The 19685-nt window shown below is 37.6% G+C and overlaps 1 protein-coding gene across 2 annotated transcripts in view; it reads left to right on the plus strand.

Moving 5' to 3' along the window:
- The window catches only part of tub (TUB bipartite transcription factor), a 40044-nt gene extending 22994 nt beyond the window's left edge, over positions 1-17050 (plus strand). For both annotated transcript variants that reach the window (XM_026320146.1, XM_026320147.1), the window contains exons 2-12: positions 3077-3128; positions 5794-5956; positions 6720-6857; positions 8399-8551; positions 10956-11077; positions 12030-12221; positions 12351-12463; positions 13871-13985; positions 14605-14703; positions 14829-15000; positions 15757-17050. In XM_026320146.1, the coding sequence (XP_026175931.1) occupies positions 3077-3128; positions 5794-5956; positions 6720-6857; positions 8399-8551; positions 10956-11077; positions 12030-12221; positions 12351-12463; positions 13871-13985; positions 14605-14703; positions 14829-15000; positions 15757-15890 (1453 nt within the window). In that variant the 3' untranslated portion in view covers positions 15891-17050. The remainder of the gene's footprint in view (positions 1-3076; positions 3129-5793; positions 5957-6719; positions 6858-8398; positions 8552-10955; positions 11078-12029; positions 12222-12350; positions 12464-13870; positions 13986-14604; positions 14704-14828; positions 15001-15756) is intronic.
- The last annotated feature ends 2635 nt before the right edge of the window (positions 17051-19685 follow it).

The raw sequence follows: 19685 nt of genomic DNA on the forward strand, positions 1-19685 counted from the left end.
GTTGAAAAACAATATAGCTCTTCGGTAAATGAAATAATTTTATTCTTGTGAAATTATGCTTCGTTATCCATCAAGCAACCACTGAGAAGACATTTCATATACTGATGGTGAAAGAATACTGGTGAAAGAATCTGTTCATTAATTTATTAGTGCACATTAAGACACTTCAAGGTTGGCTTAGATATTTTATTAATCATTTAAGTAATGGATAATTTTTTAAAATCCCACATGTTTTATTCTCAAAAGTCCTGCCCTATCCTGTTCCTTAAATTTGGATTTTGTGTTTGCTGATCACGGTGGGTGAGTGGTTAGTACTGTTGCCTCACAGCAAGAAGGTTCCTGGTTTAATGCCTGGCAGGGACCTTTCTGTGTGGAGTTTGCATGTTCTCCCTGTGCTTGTGTGGGTTTTCTCCAGATACTCCGGTTTCCTCCCACAGTCCAAAAACATGTAGGTCAGGTTGATTGGTGACTCTAAATTGCCCATAGGAGTGAGTGTGAGTGTGTGAGGTTGTTTGTCTATATGTGGCCCTGTGATGGACTGGTGACCTGTCCAGGGTGGACCCCTGCCTTTCACCCAGAGAGAGCTGGGATAGGCTCCAGCAGATCCTGGTGACCCTAAATAGGAATAAGCACATATAGATGATGGATGGATGGATGTTGATCAGACAAGATCTGGTAGATGGGCATGTCCAATTATTTGAACACAAATGGTTAATTTGTGAAAACAATACACTGACAGACAGTGGGGTAAAAAAAATGCTGCAGCCCTGTTCTCGTATAGTCCTCATCTGGTCACTGATCTGTACACCTTAATCATTTTGCCATGATTGCATGTTTTGTAAATGGCTATTAAACTGTAGCTTGGTTTTTGATTCTGCTTCTGTTCCATTCTTTGCTATAATGTTTAACTCCTTATGTTAGTCATTGTTTATACAGTGGATGACGCGATAAAGAAGGCAGCACTCATAATTTGTAATCTATCACTGTATATATTGTTTAACAGGCACTTTTGCACCGGCACCTTTCTGTGGAAGAGAGAAGCGGGGGCCAGCTGGCTGAAATCATTTAGACTTTCATTTTTCCAGCTTTGCTTGTGCTACACTGACCTTTAGCTGTTTGCTTAGGCCAGTGGCATTATGTCAGTGTACAGGGAACCACCTAATCCAATAATGGGCAAGTCAATACTGGTGTTCTTGTAGAGAAGGACATTATGCAGTTGTCTTAGAACAATCTGCTCAGCAAACTCACAAAATCCTTTTTACAGACTGATCAAATGTGTTCTTCATATTATGCAATTAACTGCATACTGTGTTAATGTTGATGCTTGCATTTTTTTTCTGCACTGCATCAGATATTAAATCTGCTGCAGGGGACACAAGAATTGTTTTGAGGCGTATAGAGAACGTCTTTGCATACATGGGTTGTATCATCTGTCAAAACAACAGCAACAAGATAATCTGGTGAAAAAAGACAGAGTAATTTAGCTATTTTAAAAGTGCGCACCCCATTGAATGGCTATTATCAGTTGTTCTCAAACACATAATTATGCTTCAGAAGAGGTAAACTGCACCTACCAGTAGGCCATAGTACTGGCATATGTTCTAAATAGGCAACCTTGAGAGGACTGGTAACAGGGTTACTGGTTACCATTGGTATTGGTCTATAAGGAATGAGAAATACTGCAAAGGCAGCAGGTCGAAGTGGATGGTTGAGCAACAAACAAAGGGTTTTGACAGAGGACACAGCTGTTTCACATTTTAAACTAATAGTCAACCAGGGCTTTTTCCTAAACCTAACTTTTGTTTTTGTGCCTAAACATGTTACGCTCTGTGGTCTTTATCGTAGCCATGATGACAATGGTCAGACATGTGTTAACAACGAACTGAGTCGACAAGGAGGAGGAGTAGGGCCCCAGTAGCAACTGATAATAGCCACTGGATGGTGTGATAACATTTGAAACAATTAAATACTTTAATCATGAATTACTTTTAGGTAGTTTATTTTGATACATAAGTCAATCCAAATCAGTTTATTTAAAAACATTTCAAAACAATATTAACCAAAGTACTTTATAGTAAGATTAGGATATATCAGATTATCTGATCGATATGAGTTAAAGAAAAAACAGGCATTAATACAAGGATATAAAAAATATATATATCTCAGTAAAATCATGAACACAACAACACTGCACAGAAAACAAGTAAAAAAGTCTGTGGTCAGTCCTGACTTCATGATGACTAATGACGTGGTCATCATGATTATAGAACAGACTGCCCTTTACAGCTATGAAATCCTTTGGGATATTGAAATGTGTATGGATGACGATCAGCTGCAGGTCACGTGAATAACTTGAAATTAAGTGTGTTTTTGCTTATTGTGAAACTGGCCACAGATGCTGTTTTTAGTAAAGGAAGGAAGATTTAAACTTCACCAGCTCCCTTTTCTGGTAACAATATATATAATCCAAAATCATAAACGGGTCTAAAATAATTATAACTATTAAAGATAAAAATAATGCAACACGATTTCTATGTCTTTCTTGTGGCAGACGCTGTTGTCTATGTGTTCAGTCATAAGGTTGGATACTATATGTTGTTCAGTGTGAACCATGCGTAGAAAGATGGACAGTAACATTACTGCAGTATAGCTTAATTTCTGCTGACATACAGTAGTAAACGAGAACTGCATCTGTCCTCCTATATTTTGCGCTAAACTGATAGGTAAGATAAAAATGCATAAATCTAAAAATTTCCCTTAATACTGTTAAAAAAATGTATTCATTATTTTCAACAAATCATTAGATTTTGCTTCTTTTTTTTAATCAATGACTTGGGCAATTTTGAGAGTGCAGTAGTTAGGACTCTATGTGAAAATGTTTAGCATCAGAAACAAATGCACTGAATCCTCATGTCCACAATGAGGTTCATTTATTTATAGGCAATAAAATATAGCCCAGTGTTATAAGCAGTTAACCTTTTGCAGGAAATAAAGTCATTATTATATTATAAACATCAGCCACAGTTTCAGCATATTTTAGCATTTTAACACATTTCTCCCTTTATTTTCTTTGCAGCACTTTAGATGATGAAAGCACCAACCTTCGACAGCAAAAACTGGACAGGCAGGTAAGTCATTGTTGTTCCTCCTGCAGATCTGATAATAGAATAACACAGGCAAAATCAATTATGCATCATGGGGTCACAAATGGAAAGATAGGTCTTGTTTTCTCTGTGCGCAGTGTTCTGATGAGATGATGTACATAATACATGTCCTACGAGACATTAAGTCATTTGTACATACACAAAAGGTAAACACTGAAGTATTATTTTGAACCTTAATAAATCTTTTAACATGTAAGTGGATTTCAACATAAACAGCATGAACAGAATAGTTCTATTTTTTAGCAAATATTTTGCTTCAAATTAATTTTATTTAATTCATTTTACCTACTATTTTTACAAATTCTTTTCATTGGGGATTAATACTTTTTTTTAGATAATAACTTTGACCGGTGCTTTACAATGTTACATACTTTTCTGATTATTAATGTGACAGTGTGGTAACTAACAGGTATGGCAAGCTATTTTAACATTAGATAGGTTTCACTTGAATATCTGTAATTGCATTTCAGATATCTAAAATTACATTTTGACTAGTCACAATTCTAATTCAAGATATGTACAGTTACTTTCTGGCTTTCTGACAAATTCCATTTTGGATATATCCAAAATGATATCACTAATGTTATTGCGTTATTTACTGATATTTGCAATGACATTTGGACTAGTAACAACAGTTCATTGACTTGAATGGGGAAACTACTTTAAGATATCTACAATAGAATTTTGACTATTCACAGTGTGAATTCCAGATATCTATAATTACATTTTGACTTGTTAAAAGTTGAATAACAGATATCTTTAATGGACTTTTAACTAGTCATAATTCCAATTAAAGATATCTATAATTTAACACATATCTTAAATATCTTTTTGGATATCTAAAACTAATGTATTACTACTTACAATTCAATTATAGATATCTGAAGTGCTAATCAAGTAAAAAAAAAAAGAAAACTGGTTGCTTCATCTGAACTTTATTTAGTATTAATACTGCATATTGTGATTGGACTTTGTTCTTGTGTACTGCAAGAATTTAGTTACCACTGAATGAAAAAAAGAATGCATGTTATATTCCTCATACAGAAATACAGAAATAATTTTAGATGGATTCCTCCATCAAATGTCTAATGCAGGTTATATTGCATGAACTTGATTATGTTGAGGAGATTGCTTTGTTTTTCTGTTAATTACAGTGATTCAGGTTGCTTACACATTTATAGAGGTTTACGAAGGTACTCCATATTGCAAATAATGAGTCAAACATACGATTCAACCTAAACAAATACTAGCCATGTCATGTATTATGTATTATGTATTATGCCATGTACTTCATACCATGTCATGTCAAGTTATACCATGCCACCCCACTATTGATAGACACAAGTATATATTTTTTTATTCAAATGTCAAACATCTGCACTTGAAAAAGAGTTAGAAGTTAGAAATACAGAGAACAGGATTCCTCAGTCACACTGAAGTTTGGCAGCCTCACACTCTGCTAAGTGATACTGCTGTTGTCGTTGTTTGTTGTCAGCAACACTTAAACCAGGACAAACAAACATGTCCGGGCTGCAGTTCAGCCATTTTCAGTTCCTTTCTACACATGGTGACAACTGCTGTCTCTGATATCCAGTTTTTTCTTAAACTGAATAGTGTGAAACGAGCCTACAATACTGTTTTGTATCTTCTCTTTTGTAGTTAGAGCTGCATCAAATGCTCCTGCAGTCTTTTCCTAATTAAACCTTCCCTTCTCCCATGCAATACAGCAGCTTGTCATCCACGGTTAAGTTTAAATGGATGAAGAATAAGATTACTACAAATGTTACTGTAAGGGCATGTAAACATCATGAAAATTATTATTATTGTTATGTTTGATTGAGCATCATTTATTATAATGAAGTCAGTTCATGCTTGGATTGATGATCATTGAAGCATGAAAATATATTTTGACTTATTTTTACTCCTGACCAACTGGATTCAATTCAATTCAATACTGAGTTGAAAGTTCAAACGTTTTATTCCAGTATTTATGTTAAGATGCCTAACCCACAGGTCAAAATACCTAAATAATCAAAACTTTGTTCTGTGCCATCACTGTCTTGGCAAAGATGTGAACCACTGTAGAGCCCCAATGCTCTGCAGCTTGAATTCTCCACTAATAGAAACCTTCAATATTTGATGAGCTCTGGTTTGAAGACTTGCATATAGCTGACAGTTAGTCCAGATGAATAGCTATTTCCAGCCTCAGGTCAAAATGGTTTGGGCAGCACATCCTTAAACATCTTCAGATTCTATATCCGAGACTGTGTTATTCTCATTTGCTGTTAAACCCAGCACGAAGTCCTAAACAATTAGTAGCTAAATTAGTACATCATTATTTACTGAGGCACTTTTACAAATGTCATATGCAGTACTCTATATATAAAATCTTTTCAGACGTGTTAAGTGATTGTCTGGTTAAATATGCTAATGCAAACATAGAGGTTATTTTTAAATGTGTTATTTATTAGTGCTTATTTACTCCAGCAATCTCATCGCCCCTGTATTTTAGAGTTTAATTTCAGTTACCGCTTATACTGATGGACTGGATGGTGTCTCTGTGCTATGTTATCTTTCTTTCTATCTGGACACATTTCTGTGTGTACGTGTCATGAAACCTCCACAACAGCGAGCGCTCCTTGAACAAAAGCAGAAGAAGAAGAGGCAGGAGCCCCTGATGGTCCAGTCTAATGTGGACGGGAGGTCTCGCACTCGTCGGGGCAAACAGAGCGAGGAACAGGCTCCGCTTGTGGAATCCTACCTCAGCAGCAACAGCAGCACCATCTATCATGGTAAGTAAGCCTGAGACTCCTTTGGGTCTCTGTCGATTCACAAAAATCAAATACAGGAATTAAGACCCAATATGGATTAAACACGTAAAGACATCAGGCTGCTTCTCACTCACTCTGTCTTGTTCTTGGGCTGCAAGCAGCACAATTCACAAACTTAGAATAATAAATAGCTCAATAATAATAAAAAAAAACTGTGAAAATGCTGCCTACATTACCATTTTAAATTTTAGCCAATGTAAAACCAGCACAGCAAAATGTAGCATGTATTGCAGGTGCTTAGACTGTGCTACAAATCCATCCACCTGAGAGCAGAATTGCTGTTAGGACTGGGATTGATGAGGTCTTCTTATCTACACACAGAGGCCAGAGCAGAGCATCTAATCTCCAGTTATGAGGGCCTGTTTCTGGGCTTAAGGCCCTGAACTGTCACGTTTCCTACAGAGAGAAGAGAAATAAATTGACAAAAGGTTGCTCTGTGCTAGGCTGATATTCTGGTGAAAAGAAGAGGAATATGCAACATTTTTGTGGCTTAGCATCTATGGATTTATGGTTTAATATTGGTTGTCATAGCAAAAAAAAGTATTCTTCTTTGTATAAACTGTTATACAACATAGCATTTAATTTTATTATCTATTCAACATTAAATACTTAATTTTATTTCTCACTGTAAATGCTCAACCCTGTTTTCCATTCTTCCCCTTTTCTGTCCATTCTCCAAAATAACCCTGCATGTGCTGCTGGTCATCTCCCTCCCTGTGTTCAGTGCAGGAAGCTGAACAGGACGAAGTGAAGGTGATAGCGGACACACAGCCGCCTCGCTCAGGCAAAAAGGGCAAAGCATCGGCCAGTTCGACTCCACAGACAGGCAGTGACAAGAAGGAGAGGAAAGGGAAGCACAAAGGTCAGCCTGCCAGTACTGAGACAAATGGGTAGTCAGACACACTGAAGAACAGATTGAACTGAGGTATATGGACAGGCATGCTGCAAGAAAGAGTCAGACTGAATTACTGCAGAGGAGGTCAGAAAAGGTTAACGTCACCAAAAGACCTACTGTGTAATTGGTTTAATATTGAGTATATATACACACTACACACCAAATGCTCTATACGTATGCTTGCAAAATTGGTCTTTATGAATTCATGTTTAAATATGCAGTAAGCAGATTTAAGCCATTAAGGGCCATCTACAATGTGAAACAGAAGAGGCAACATCCAGCAGCTGCCACTAAGCCCTCTCTGCAATCCTCAGATAATGGTTTGCCTGCTGATTTCTAAGCTACATCTGTGAACAAACGCAGCCAGTGAAGCTGCCCTCTTAGCCACTGCTGTGGTGCCATGCTTGTCAAAGCTCAACTGTCTATAATGATCTATGACAGCTTGAGTGCTGTCAGCCTGCTGACACAACACCACAAGTGGAGACATAAATTAGTCTTCAGATGGAAGAGGAAAACTGAGTGCTGAAATAATGGATTACAGCAGTGTCGAGAATTCTTTGACTTTTCCATTTGCTTTTATGCTAAATCCTTTGTGCAGAAAATTCATGCAAAATATTCTTTTCAATGTACCACAACAGTTTACCACAATAATTACACACAAAAAAAGAATCAGTTCAGAAAAATCAGGCTCTGATACACAAAGCTGCTCTTGTGATGCATTACAATACAGTAGATGCTGTTGTTTGGAATGACTGCTTCAGAAAAAAAGGAAAAACAGTTAATGGGACTCAACTGGGGTAAAAGCTTAATTAGACTAGTACTGCCACTCTCACTCGATGCTTTGACTCTCTCGAGCACAAGCATGCTATGTTTATATCAAAGTTACTATGCACTGACTAAAAAAATCAGCTGCATCAAGGCTATAGAATAAATGAGTGTAGTTTGCGTATTGACAGGTCTTTTTATTTACTTATAGATTAGCAATGACTAATCCTTCATAAACATGCCAAAAGAATTATATTTCTACTAACTGTTGGATAAAGAAATAGCTATGTTATTAGTCACTGGTGCACATTAATGCCACATACCATCCCATAAGACCCTGAATTTCCTCATGCACATCTTTGTGATTAAGCCAAAAAGGGGATTAAAGCATTATAAACAGTGTTGGATGATGTATAATTGTATTTCATCCTTCCTATCATCTTTATTCAGTTTTTTTTAATTGCACTGTATAAGGTCAGTCAGTTGAGTCAGTCTCTTTGAGACTCATGATCTGTGCTTGAATGGCTGTTGCAGCACAGACATAATGTTCTTACTTCTTATACATTAAAAGCTAATTAAATAACAGAAAAAGTTTTTGGAACAATTACCTAAAACCCGTGTTTTAGTTTACTGGGCTTCATCTCGGCAGTTACTGTATGTTAATCAGAGATACTTAGTGTCGAACAGTAGTCGTGCGGCTGCATTTTGATGGAGTTTGTTCCTGTGGGACTGTGGCTCCACAGCAATCGATGGCCTGGCTTCCCAGCAGGATGACGGTCAGATCCAGATCCTGACAGTGGGTCACCACACCACAGAGGAGGGTGAGGGAGAGCCTGTCATGAGCTGTACGCAGTCACAGAGTAAACAGGATCTGCGTGTCACCATGCTGAAGAAAGGTACTGCCAGTGTCCAAGAAAGGTTCTGTCACTGCATCTGCAATAGCCCAACCAGGAATACATGTTTACACCCAGGCAGTCTGGTCAGCTGCTGTGGGTGAACATGTTAGAAATTCCAACTGCAAACAGAAATGCCATTTAAAGAGTCTGTGTGTATGTTGTAATTCAGACACCAGCATAGCATGCTAATGTATCTTTCTATCAACATAATTACTGTTTCTTTAAAACAGGAGAGTTACTTCAAACACTGATTACATCAGGCATTAATTATTCATTATACATACAGTTGTGCTCATTCCAGTGATGAGCACAACCATAATAAACACTCGACTATTTATTGTAGCGTGCACTTATAAATAATAATAATCAGTTTGAATTGGGATTGTTTTTTAAGCAAAAGTAGTGTATATACTGAGGGTAAATACAGTACACAGGTATAATTCTTCTGCTCTTTACATTGCATTGCTAACAATATGAAATGTGTTCTCAGAATTGTTCACCAAATAAGTAACATTATAGCTCGCTGACTGAATTAACTGACTTCTGGGAAAAGTTGGTATTAAGTGTTACAGTGCATTCAGAAAGTATTCAGAGCCCCTTCACTTTTCTCTGTTTTGTTATGTTTTGTTGATACTACAGTTGTTTAAATTCATTTTATTTCCTCATCAGTCTACACTCAGTGTCACATAATGACAAAGTGAAAACACAATTTCAGTCTGTGGATTTATTAAAAAGGAAAAAATGAAATATCACATTTACACAAGTATTCTGACCCTTTGCAGCAACACATGAAAATTAGCTCAGGCACCTCCCATTTCTCTTGATCGTTACTGAGATGTTTTAGGACCTTGGTTGGAGTCCACCTGTGGTAAATTAAATTGATTGGACATAATTTGGAAAGGCAAACACCTCTCTATAGAAGGCCTCACAGCTGGCAATGCATATGATGAACATCTATCAGCACAAAGTGCAATGCCAAAAAAAGTTGTGTATAAAGTATGGGCATAAGTATAAAGAGCAACAAGCCATGAGGTCAAAGGAACTGCCTGCAGAGCTCAGAGACAGGATTGTCAATAGGCTCAGAGCTGGGGACGGATACAAAAAAGTTTTGCTGCACTGAAGGTGCCCAGGAGCACAGTGGCCTCCATAATACTCAAATGGAAGAAGTTTGACACAACCAGGACTCAACCGAGAGCTGGTTGCCCAGCCAAACTGCGCAATTGTGGGAGAAGGACCTTAGTAAGAGACCAAGAACCCAATGGTCACGCTGACTGATCTCCTGAGATCCTGTGTGGAGATGGGACAAAGTTTAAGAAGGACAACCATCACTGCAGGCTCCACTGATCTGGGCTTTATGGCAGAGTGGATAGACAGAAGCTCCTCCTCAGTGCACAACGCATGAAAACTGCTTGGGGTTTGCAAAAAAGCACCCGAAGGACTCTAAGACCATGAGGAACAAGATTCTCTGGGCTGATGAAACCCAGAATGAACTGTTTGGCCTTAGTTTTAAATGTTATGTCTGGAGGACAAAAGGCACCTCTCATCAGCTGCCCAATACCATCCCAACAATGAAGCAAGATAATGACCCTAAGCACACAGCCAAGACAACACAGGAAAGGTTTAGGGAGAACGCTGTGAATATCCTAGAGTGGCCCAGCCAGAGTCCTGTCTTGAAACCTGTCCAACATCTCTGGAGAGACCTGAAAATGGCTGTCCACCGACAGTCCCCATCCAACCTGACTGAGCTTGAGAGGATTTGCAAAGAAGAATGGCAGAAAATCCCTCAATCCAGGTGTGCAAAGCTTGTTCCATCATATCCAAAAAGACTCGAGGCTGTAATTGCTGCTTCAACTAAGTACTGAGTAAAGTGTCTGAATACATAAATGTGAAATTTCAGTTTTTAATTTTCATTTCATTTACAGATGTTCCTAAAATTCTGCTTTCACATTCTCATTATTGGGTAATAAGTGTTGATTAATTAAAAAAATCAGGCTGCAACATAACAAAGCTGAAAAAAGTAAAGGAAGTCTGAATACTTTCTGAATGCACTGTATTTAAGTGCTATTTTTGTATAAAATCAGTTAAATTAGGCAAGGAAGCATCAATCAAGGAAGCATCAATCAAGGAAGCATCTGAAAGCAATAGACTTCATGCAACAGTAGATGAAAACAAGAAATAGAAAGCTCTGCAATAACACCAGAGATTGTTGTTCAGTTTAAATCTCACACCATGAAGAAATGTCTGACAGTTTCAAACAGTGATATGTTCATAGCTTAGGAAATGTGAATGTGTTCCTGTTGAAAGCCACATTTATTTCAGTATACACGTTACCAATTAACAGCAGGGAAAAAATCTGACACCTTTTCCTTCTCTCCTTTCTTTCTTTCTTATATGTATTTTTAAGGTATATCCAGCAGTATGAATTTTGATGAAGAAGAGGATGATGAAGATGAAATTAGCTCCAGTTCCTCGCAGCTCAACAGCAACACAAGACCAGGCTCTGCCACTAGCAAGAAGTCATGCAAGGTAAAGTGAAGTTTACAGCGCACATTTATACTCCATTATACTATACACCAACCAGTGCCTTTTACCACTGAAAACAAATGTGGATTCAATTTTGTCGCTCAAATAGTTTCATAACTCAGAGTCACTAACATACAGTCACTAGTATGGATTCATGTGATACGACTGAACTGCCATTGCCATCTGGCTTCTACTTTTCTTTTACAAATAATACTGAAATACTGAAATTATGTTTGGCTTTTGCTTTATCTGCCTTGTCTTTTTTTTTTTTTTTTTTTTGCCACTTAGATGTCATTGCTAAGCCATTTTGCTGTGTATGATACAGCGTGAATGATACTGTGTGTAGGTTGTGGAAAAATAATCTCGTTCTCATTATTTGCCTCTAGGGGTTTGAAAGGAGAAAAACATGTTATTTGGGTAGGAGTTATCCACCTGATGTGGAAAGCCATGCTTAACGGCTCAGGTGGATCATTTTCATTGCATTAATGTGTAATTTACTGTATGTACTCATTACTAGATAGTAGATAGTTTTATTTATTTTGAAATGATATGTTGTCTCCAGCTGTTTTCACATCTCTGATCATATAAAGTCAGCTTGTTGTACTGTTTTGAGGTTTACAATGCAGTTTTTGCTTTTGCTTTTGTTAGTGGATGACTCAGGTCAGATAACTGTGTAACCCTCTCTTCAAACGCAGCCTCTTCCCTCAGTTCAGAATTAAACACCAGCTGGCACTTTACTAATGATAACCATCATTAGTTTTTGTGCCTCATATGTCTAATCTTTCCCTTCAGTGAACTCAATCTTCTGTCGCTACAGCAGGTCCTTTTTTAGACACAGTGTGCTCATTCTCAGTCCCAGTGGACGATTTGATCTTCAGACTCATTACTCTGTTCTAATGAAAGTCAACCCTAGTGCGTCACTCACCTTACACTGTGTGGGCTCTTTTCTTTACAGGAGGTGGCTTCAGCACCCACTCCACCCGTCAGTGAACCTGCCATTGATGTTGATGACCTTGAAGAGTTTTCTCTGCGACCTGCACCCCAGGGTGTCAGAGTGAAATGCAGAATCACCAGAGACAAGAAGGGCATGGACAGGGGCATGTATCCCACCTACTACCTTCACCTGGAGAGAGAGGACGGCAAAAAGGTGAGATGGGTCAGGGAGCAGAAACATTGTTACTGTAAACAACAACAGAATTTGGGACAAATGTCTTTATGTCAGATGACCACTGTATTCATATTTTCCTAAAATGGTTCCTGTCTTGGATTGTCACAGGTGTTCCTGTTAGCTGGCAGGAAGAGGAAAAAGAGCAAAACATCAAATTACCTTATCTCGATTGATCCCACTGATCTGTCTCGAGGTGGAGAGAGCTTCATTGGTAAACTGAGGTAAGTTCTCAGTGGCCCTGCTACATGAAACCTTTTGTACATGATTCCTAATTAACTTTCCACTGCTATTTGAGTTAACCCCATACTTTATTTACAACTTTGTTTTTGGCATTGCACTTTGTGTTGATAGATGTTTTATTAATAGTTCATAAATATTTAATTTTAACTAGAATACATTTCTAGTTATGTATTCATATGTAAATAATTGAAACTAGAGTTGAAATCTAGTCCTGTAAAGCCTTTGAAAAAAGTGTATGACTAACACTTTGCAGCAATGTTCACAAAACTGTACATACTAAACTGAGGAATGAGTGATAATCAAATTGAGATCTAACAGCTAATTTGAAGAAATTAGTTTTTTGATGTATTACTGCATTAACTTTGTGTAATTCATGCTCTTGCTTTAAATATGCCATGTATTTTTATGCCCTTGCTATCAATGTACATGAGCTGTAAATTCTCTTAATGTTTAAGTCAGAAGCAAATAGTGACATAATTGCCAGAGACGGCTTCAAGACTGTGTTAGTGGGACCACAGAAACGCCTCGGGAGTTTAATCAAAATGGCTTTGTTTAGTCTTTAATCTTCAGAGCTGCCCTGACCATCGATGCACTGCTCAATCTTTTGCAATCACAATCCAACCTGAGTGATAGGGATACAAATTTAAATGAACAGTGACCTTTCATCTAGAGCTTCTCAAGAGTCCCTGAGGGAGATGACCATATATGATGCACATGGGCCACGTGTAAACCACAACAGTGAACCTCTGACTTATCGGTTGCACTGCTGTGGGTGTTTTATGAATATGTGTTTGTGAGTCATAGCGGAAAAATTACAGTGGTGGCAAAATGCAAACAGCAAAATCTACTCAATATTACCCACACATTTTTGTATAATATTTTGGAGGATATGATCAATAGGTCACGATTTGAGAATTAATTATCTGTATTAAAATTTGCTACTGTATTCCTATTAATAGTAAATGAGACTTGCTGTAAAAATGACTGGTAAAGATTTTCACAGAGCATAGCTGGAAGAAAGAGTAAAGGTTATGTAGAAAACATCTGTGTATTGGAAACTGGAATGCATAACTTTGGCTAATAATACTATGCATATTATGAAATTACAGTATTTACATGGGTACACAAAATGGTATCTGTGCATGCATACTGCCATGTTTGATATAATTAAGGAACATGTCATGTCATGGTGCTATTAATGTAAGAAGACGCAACATGCTGTACATTATTTCATCAGTTTGAAAGGGCAAAATAGGAATAAGCATCCATAAACCATCGCGTTACAAAATCTGGATGAATGTTATTTATGCAGTGACACAGTAAAAAAATATTTTCTTGTGTTGTTTCTTTCACTCATGCCAACACATGATGTTATGTTTTCTTTGGAGGTCAAACCTCATGGGAACAAAGTTCACCGTATATGACAGTGGTCTGAACCCTATGAAGAGCACGACCAGCCTTGAAGCTAGCAATCTGCGTCAAGAACTAGCAGCCATTTGCTATGTGAGTTGGTCAGTGTGCTTCTCAGTACAGCACACGATAATTCAGTGTCATTACATGCTAGGCAGAGATTGTGGTACTTACTGCAATGTTTTCATTATTGCTTAAATGCTTTGAAATAATGAAATAATTCCCCCCATACCCCACTTAGTCTGGAATAATTTAATGTCAGAAGTTTACGAGAGAGAGAGAGAGAGAGAGAGAGAGAGACATAGAATTGCTGTATAGTTTTTCCTGTTAGTTTATTTGCTTTGAATATCCAGGTAACTGTAACTGGTGACTGCTAAAGTGCACAGTTTTATTTCAAGAATGTAATTCTGATTTTTAGATAAAGGCATTCATATAAGAAACTGAGGACATTGTCATTATGAGACTTGAAGCTGTGGATATTCATTCAACAAAGAACATACATTATTTGTACAAAATGGTTTTCCTAAGTTTCATCAAGTACCATAGACAGTCAGAATATATAAGTCTTTGAATTGATACATGAACCTTATGTAATGCAGTTTCAGGTTAAATGTGACAAAATATAATCCTATCAATCATCCATTGAGTCGAAGCTTTATGAGTTTGTTGGGTGAACATGCTTATAGTACAGTTTATTGTCTTTTCAATTCAGGAAACCAATGTCTTAGGATTCAAAGGACCTCGCAAAATGAGTGTCATCATTCCTGGAATGAACATGGACCACGAGAGGGTGTCCATTCGCCCACGAAATGTATGTGTTACCTGATTTCTCAGTGGCCACATCTGTGCTGATATTTCTTCCTCTTCCTCTTCTCAGACTTACATAAGTAAGTCTGATGTCTACGATATCCAAATCTTTTCTTTTCTTGATTACAGGACCATGAGTCATTGCTAGCCAGGTGGCAAAACAAGAACACAGAGAGTGTGATTGAACTTCATAACAAAACGCCTGTGTGGAACGATGACACACAGTCCTATGTTCTCAACTTCCATGGCAGAGTCACACAGGCCTCTGTCAAGAATTTCCAGATCATTCATGACAATGACCGTGAGTTCCACGCCTATAAACTTTTAGAATATTAAATTCTATAACATTGTATAAAACATTTAATCCAAGACCAAACCAGGTGCATGTTCTAGGTTATCTTTTCAACATAAAAGACTGGAATAGTACCTAAAAAGTGTAAATAATGAAAAAACCCATGAAGAAATAAGTTAAGTGTAAATGATAATACACATCATGCTGTCCTGATACGATCACGAATCAAAGTATTTTCTTTGGCCATGCACCAATATGCAGATTTCTAAAACATTACATAGAAGTAGGCCTAAGTCCAGACCAGGCATACCAGGTTTTCAGTAGAGTTAAAATATTTCAGTAAGTAATACTGAATGAAAAAAAGACAGTTTTATTTTACAACGCCATTTTTCCCAATGACTGTTTTATTTCATGATGTCACTCTTTATCACAAAGTCGATCTTTAAGTCAAGACACATAGTACTGGGTCGGCCTGAATGAGTGTCCACTTGAGCTGTAAAAATGTATCGGATTATTTGTAGGACCACGTTTTTGGATGGTGGCCAGTATAGATTCAGACAGGAAACAAGAGGAGAGAGTGTAACAGTGGCCCCAGTTTGGCTACCAGTTTGGCCCTTTTATTGGACTATCGATTTTTTTCATAATGGCCTTGTTGAGTTTTGTCTCCTTAATTTAGACTACAAATTAAAGAGAATTGAGAGAGCAAAAAACACTGTTTCAAAGCATCTTATCTAATATTTTTTTCCTGTTTCTTCTTCTCTCTAGCTGACTATATTGTGATGCAGTTTGGCCGTGTGGCAGAAGATGTCTTCACCATGGACTATAACTACCCAATGTGTGCCCTGCAAGCCTTTGCCATTGCCCTCTCCAGCTTTGACAGCAAATTAGCCTGTGAATAGATCCCAGCCCAAGGTTTAGTGGTGAACTGGTCCATCTGTCCTCTCAATAAGGGCTGTTAATGTCTTCTGGGCTTGGTTTGAAACCTACAAATCACCCAGAACCTTGAAAGCCCTACATATCCTGAAATGCTTTATGGGCATCAAATTTTATGTGTATGTGTGTTTGGGTGGGGGACCTTAGGATGGGATTGGTCAGTGAAAGAACACAAGCACAAACAGTAATTTACATGGAAATTTGTTTGTTTTGATAACTATTGTCATTTTGTACTGTAACAGCATTATAAAGACAATATTCCTTTATCTGTAAATTATAACTAACAGTTAAACATCTGTAAGTTTTGAAAGTTGACTGGGTTTTATGTTGTCTGCAACACAAAAAAACAAACAAAACAAAAAAACACAATATCACACCCTTCCTCCAGCATGAGCATTGCTTATATATTTACAATATTAAAAACAACATGCATGCCATAAATTATTTATTTTATTTATGTATTTATTACATAATGCTTTTGTTTTTCTGTTCTGATTTGCAGCAATTTCAGCAGTATTGGCCCCATACAGCTGCAAGCACATACATTAGCATCACAAAGAAGAATATGTCAAAACACAAAACAATTAGCGACTTGGATGTAAACAGGGCAAGGGCATGTTACGATGTGCTGTGTACCATATATTGTGTCACAGTGTCATGTATGTGAATGATGGTGCACTTTACCTTGAGGTTGTTAGTGTACATACTTTATTGTGCCTTTGAAGACTAATTCCAGTGTTACGCTTTGATTGTGAAATGAGCTGAGCTTGAATTGGTCTTTGCTGTTCTTACTGTGCTCATGTGCATTGAAAAGATTTCTCCGTAGCAACTTTGTCAGTTGTTTAATGGAAAGTTCATTTCGACTGATTGAACAGCTGAAGGTCCAAAACCTTCAGGAAATCATCCAAGGCAAAATGCTAGAAAATGTCCAGGAATATTTAAATTACATTTAGGACCTTCAACACATTACACTATGAATAATTATGTACCTTGTACTGTAAATCAGACAGCGGATATAATATCAATAGTACTCGGGCTTAAGGTTGTGCTCACATCTACTGATGTCAACTGCTGAATACAGAAAACTTAACTGCATAAAGATTGACTTACTGCCAACAAACACGCAGCTAACAGACACTTCATTTCATGATTTTTACATCTTTGATTAATTTTATGCTTTACTGATGCGGAGTTTGCTATATTCCTCAAATGGCTGGCAGTAAGTTTCTATATCATGCATTTTATTGCTGTTCACATTTTTACTCAAAAAATATTCCTCTGGCTCCTTATGGGGCAATATTCTTTCTCAAATATACGATAGTATTTTGTATTTAAAAAACAATGCTGAATGAAGGCAAAGAACAATCGCTGAGACTGCTATTGTTACTGTGGAGTATGAGGAACTCTTTATCAAATGTGCTATTCTTCTACTCAGTTGTGTTCTAACGATTTTAAATTTCTATTTTAAAATTGTTGATACTCTTGCTGTAAAGTCTGCTTTTCATAAATGTGTCCATTTTATGTTTTAGTGCTCTTGTTGTAATGTACAATAAATGGTGTACAATTTACTGTGGTGGTATAGACACAGTCCTTTCACCATGGAAAACAAATAAAACGTCAGTAAGTCTAAATATGCTTTCTGTTCTTCAAGTACAATACACAAGGTATTGTACTCTTAAATGATGTTCATGGATCCACATTTTCCTCCTCTTTTAAAACAAGGCAATAGCAAAGATCAGTTTTTACTAATAAAGTCCAGTTCCAGCCAGTTTTTATCAGTCACCTTGCCCAGAGATCTACTTGTGGTTCCAAATTGGGACAGTTAATGTAACGTCTGTCTATCAGTTATTTGGATTGTCCTTACAGGGGAGAGTTAAAAGGGTAAATGATGCATGAAAGTAGAAGAACATAAAATCAAGTCATCACTATTTTTTACTGAGAAACAATACTGCCTTTGTTGAGTACGTCTGGTATTTTTTACAACATGAACAAAAAAAAAGTTGCATGGCTATTAAACTAAGATATTTTGGAATAGGCATCTTGCTACAATTTTCTGTACAGGCTGTTCTTTAGGAGTTGTGGAACTGGTTAATGCTGCATGCAACATAAAACAGAGATGCTGGGGAGGACAATCAAGCATTGGAAACAGATGCTGGCTACTCTGGTGACTGGTTAAAGTCACATTTTGCACCTTTTGTTGTGGCTCTGACATTCTTTCATTCTTTCTGTTGCTGATCCAGTTCTCGGCTTTGCATTTTTGCATGACCAGAGAGTGAACTTGAAAGGGGGCACTCCTTGGGGAACCACGGGGCTTTCTGCTGCTGGATTTTAGTATTTTATCCACACATCAGTATTTCCATTCCTGTGATACTGAGATTTAACTTTAGAATCTATTATGTTGTTATCACCGACTTTATAGCTATTCTCCTTGATCATCTAAAACTTGGTAAAAAATTATTTTACTGTCTTGTTAGTCAGGGCAGCATGGTGGATTAGTGGTTAGCAGGGTTTGTAACCCCATAGGGGACCTTTCTGTGAGGAGTTTGCATGTTCTCCCTGTGCTTGCATGGGTTTTCTCCATGTACTCTGGTTTCCTCCCACAGTCCAAAAACATGTATGTCAGGTTGACTGGTGATTCTAAACTGACCATAGGTGTGAGTGTGAGTGTGTGAGGTTGTTCACATCACTATGTGGCCCTGTGATGGACTGGTGACCTGTCCAGGGTGTACCCCTGCCTTTCACCTGAAGACAGCTGGGATAGGCTCCAGCAGATCCCCCTGACCCTAAGTAGGAATAAGCAGGTACAGAAAATGAATGAATGTTGTGTTAGTCATGGCAAGAAAACATTCTATTCTTAGGCATTTTGTTTTGCACTAGTGCTGATATGAATTCATGAGTCACTGCTCACATTCAGAAGGAGATGCTGAGGACTGTGTCACAGCTGTAACACTTAGCTTAAAATTGGAAGGTGCCATGTATCCAATGTAACATACAGTTAAAATAATAAAAAACTGAAATGTTATGTTGCTCTTAAATGTTAGAAAAATGTCACTGCTTTCGTCTGGTACATGACATCTAATATTTGTTTTTCTTTTTCCAGTAATAATGAAATACGTCATTGCCATGTACATTATACAGTTGCCTGACTACTGAAGCTCTTGTGCTGTGGCTGCCCATTGTTCCTAAACAGTCTAAATGGATCAAGTACAGGAGCCGCATTACCCTACAGCCTTTAATAAATTGTAATTTAATCACATTAATCTCTTGAGACAGCAATGCAAAAAGCAGCTAATGACTCAATTTTGCCAGGCCTTGAAGTCTGTGCTGTGGTGCTCTGGCAGCTGAGTGATGTCTTACTCCACCCATCTCATATCTTTCTGCTGATTTATATTATAGATCTTCATGCTCATGTTCACGCTGTATATTGCCATGTGGTTGGCTTCTATTTACTATTGCTACAGTGCCATTTTGCATAGGCCATCTCCACCACAACCTCTATCTGCTTCGCTTCTGCTCTGGAAGATTCTTATTTCCTGACTAATTCTTGCTGGTGGTTTGTTTCCCAAAGTCTCTCAGTGCTCTTTATCATGTTGCTGTGTGCTCTAAGCTGTTATGCTGCATTATTTTAACAGGGACCATAAAAGTGGAGTCATATTGGACCACCAGGTGGAGCCAGATATGACACAATGATGATAATCTCAGGTACTGCACACCCAGACTATTTCTTAAATAAGATATAACAAAGCTTCGGTTCTCTATAC

The sequence above is a fragment of the Mastacembelus armatus genome, chromosome 3 (genome assembly GCF_900324485.2).
Source record: "Mastacembelus armatus chromosome 3, fMasArm1.2, whole genome shotgun sequence".
In the NCBI taxonomy this organism is placed as follows: Eukaryota; Metazoa; Chordata; class Actinopteri; order Synbranchiformes; family Mastacembelidae; genus Mastacembelus; species Mastacembelus armatus.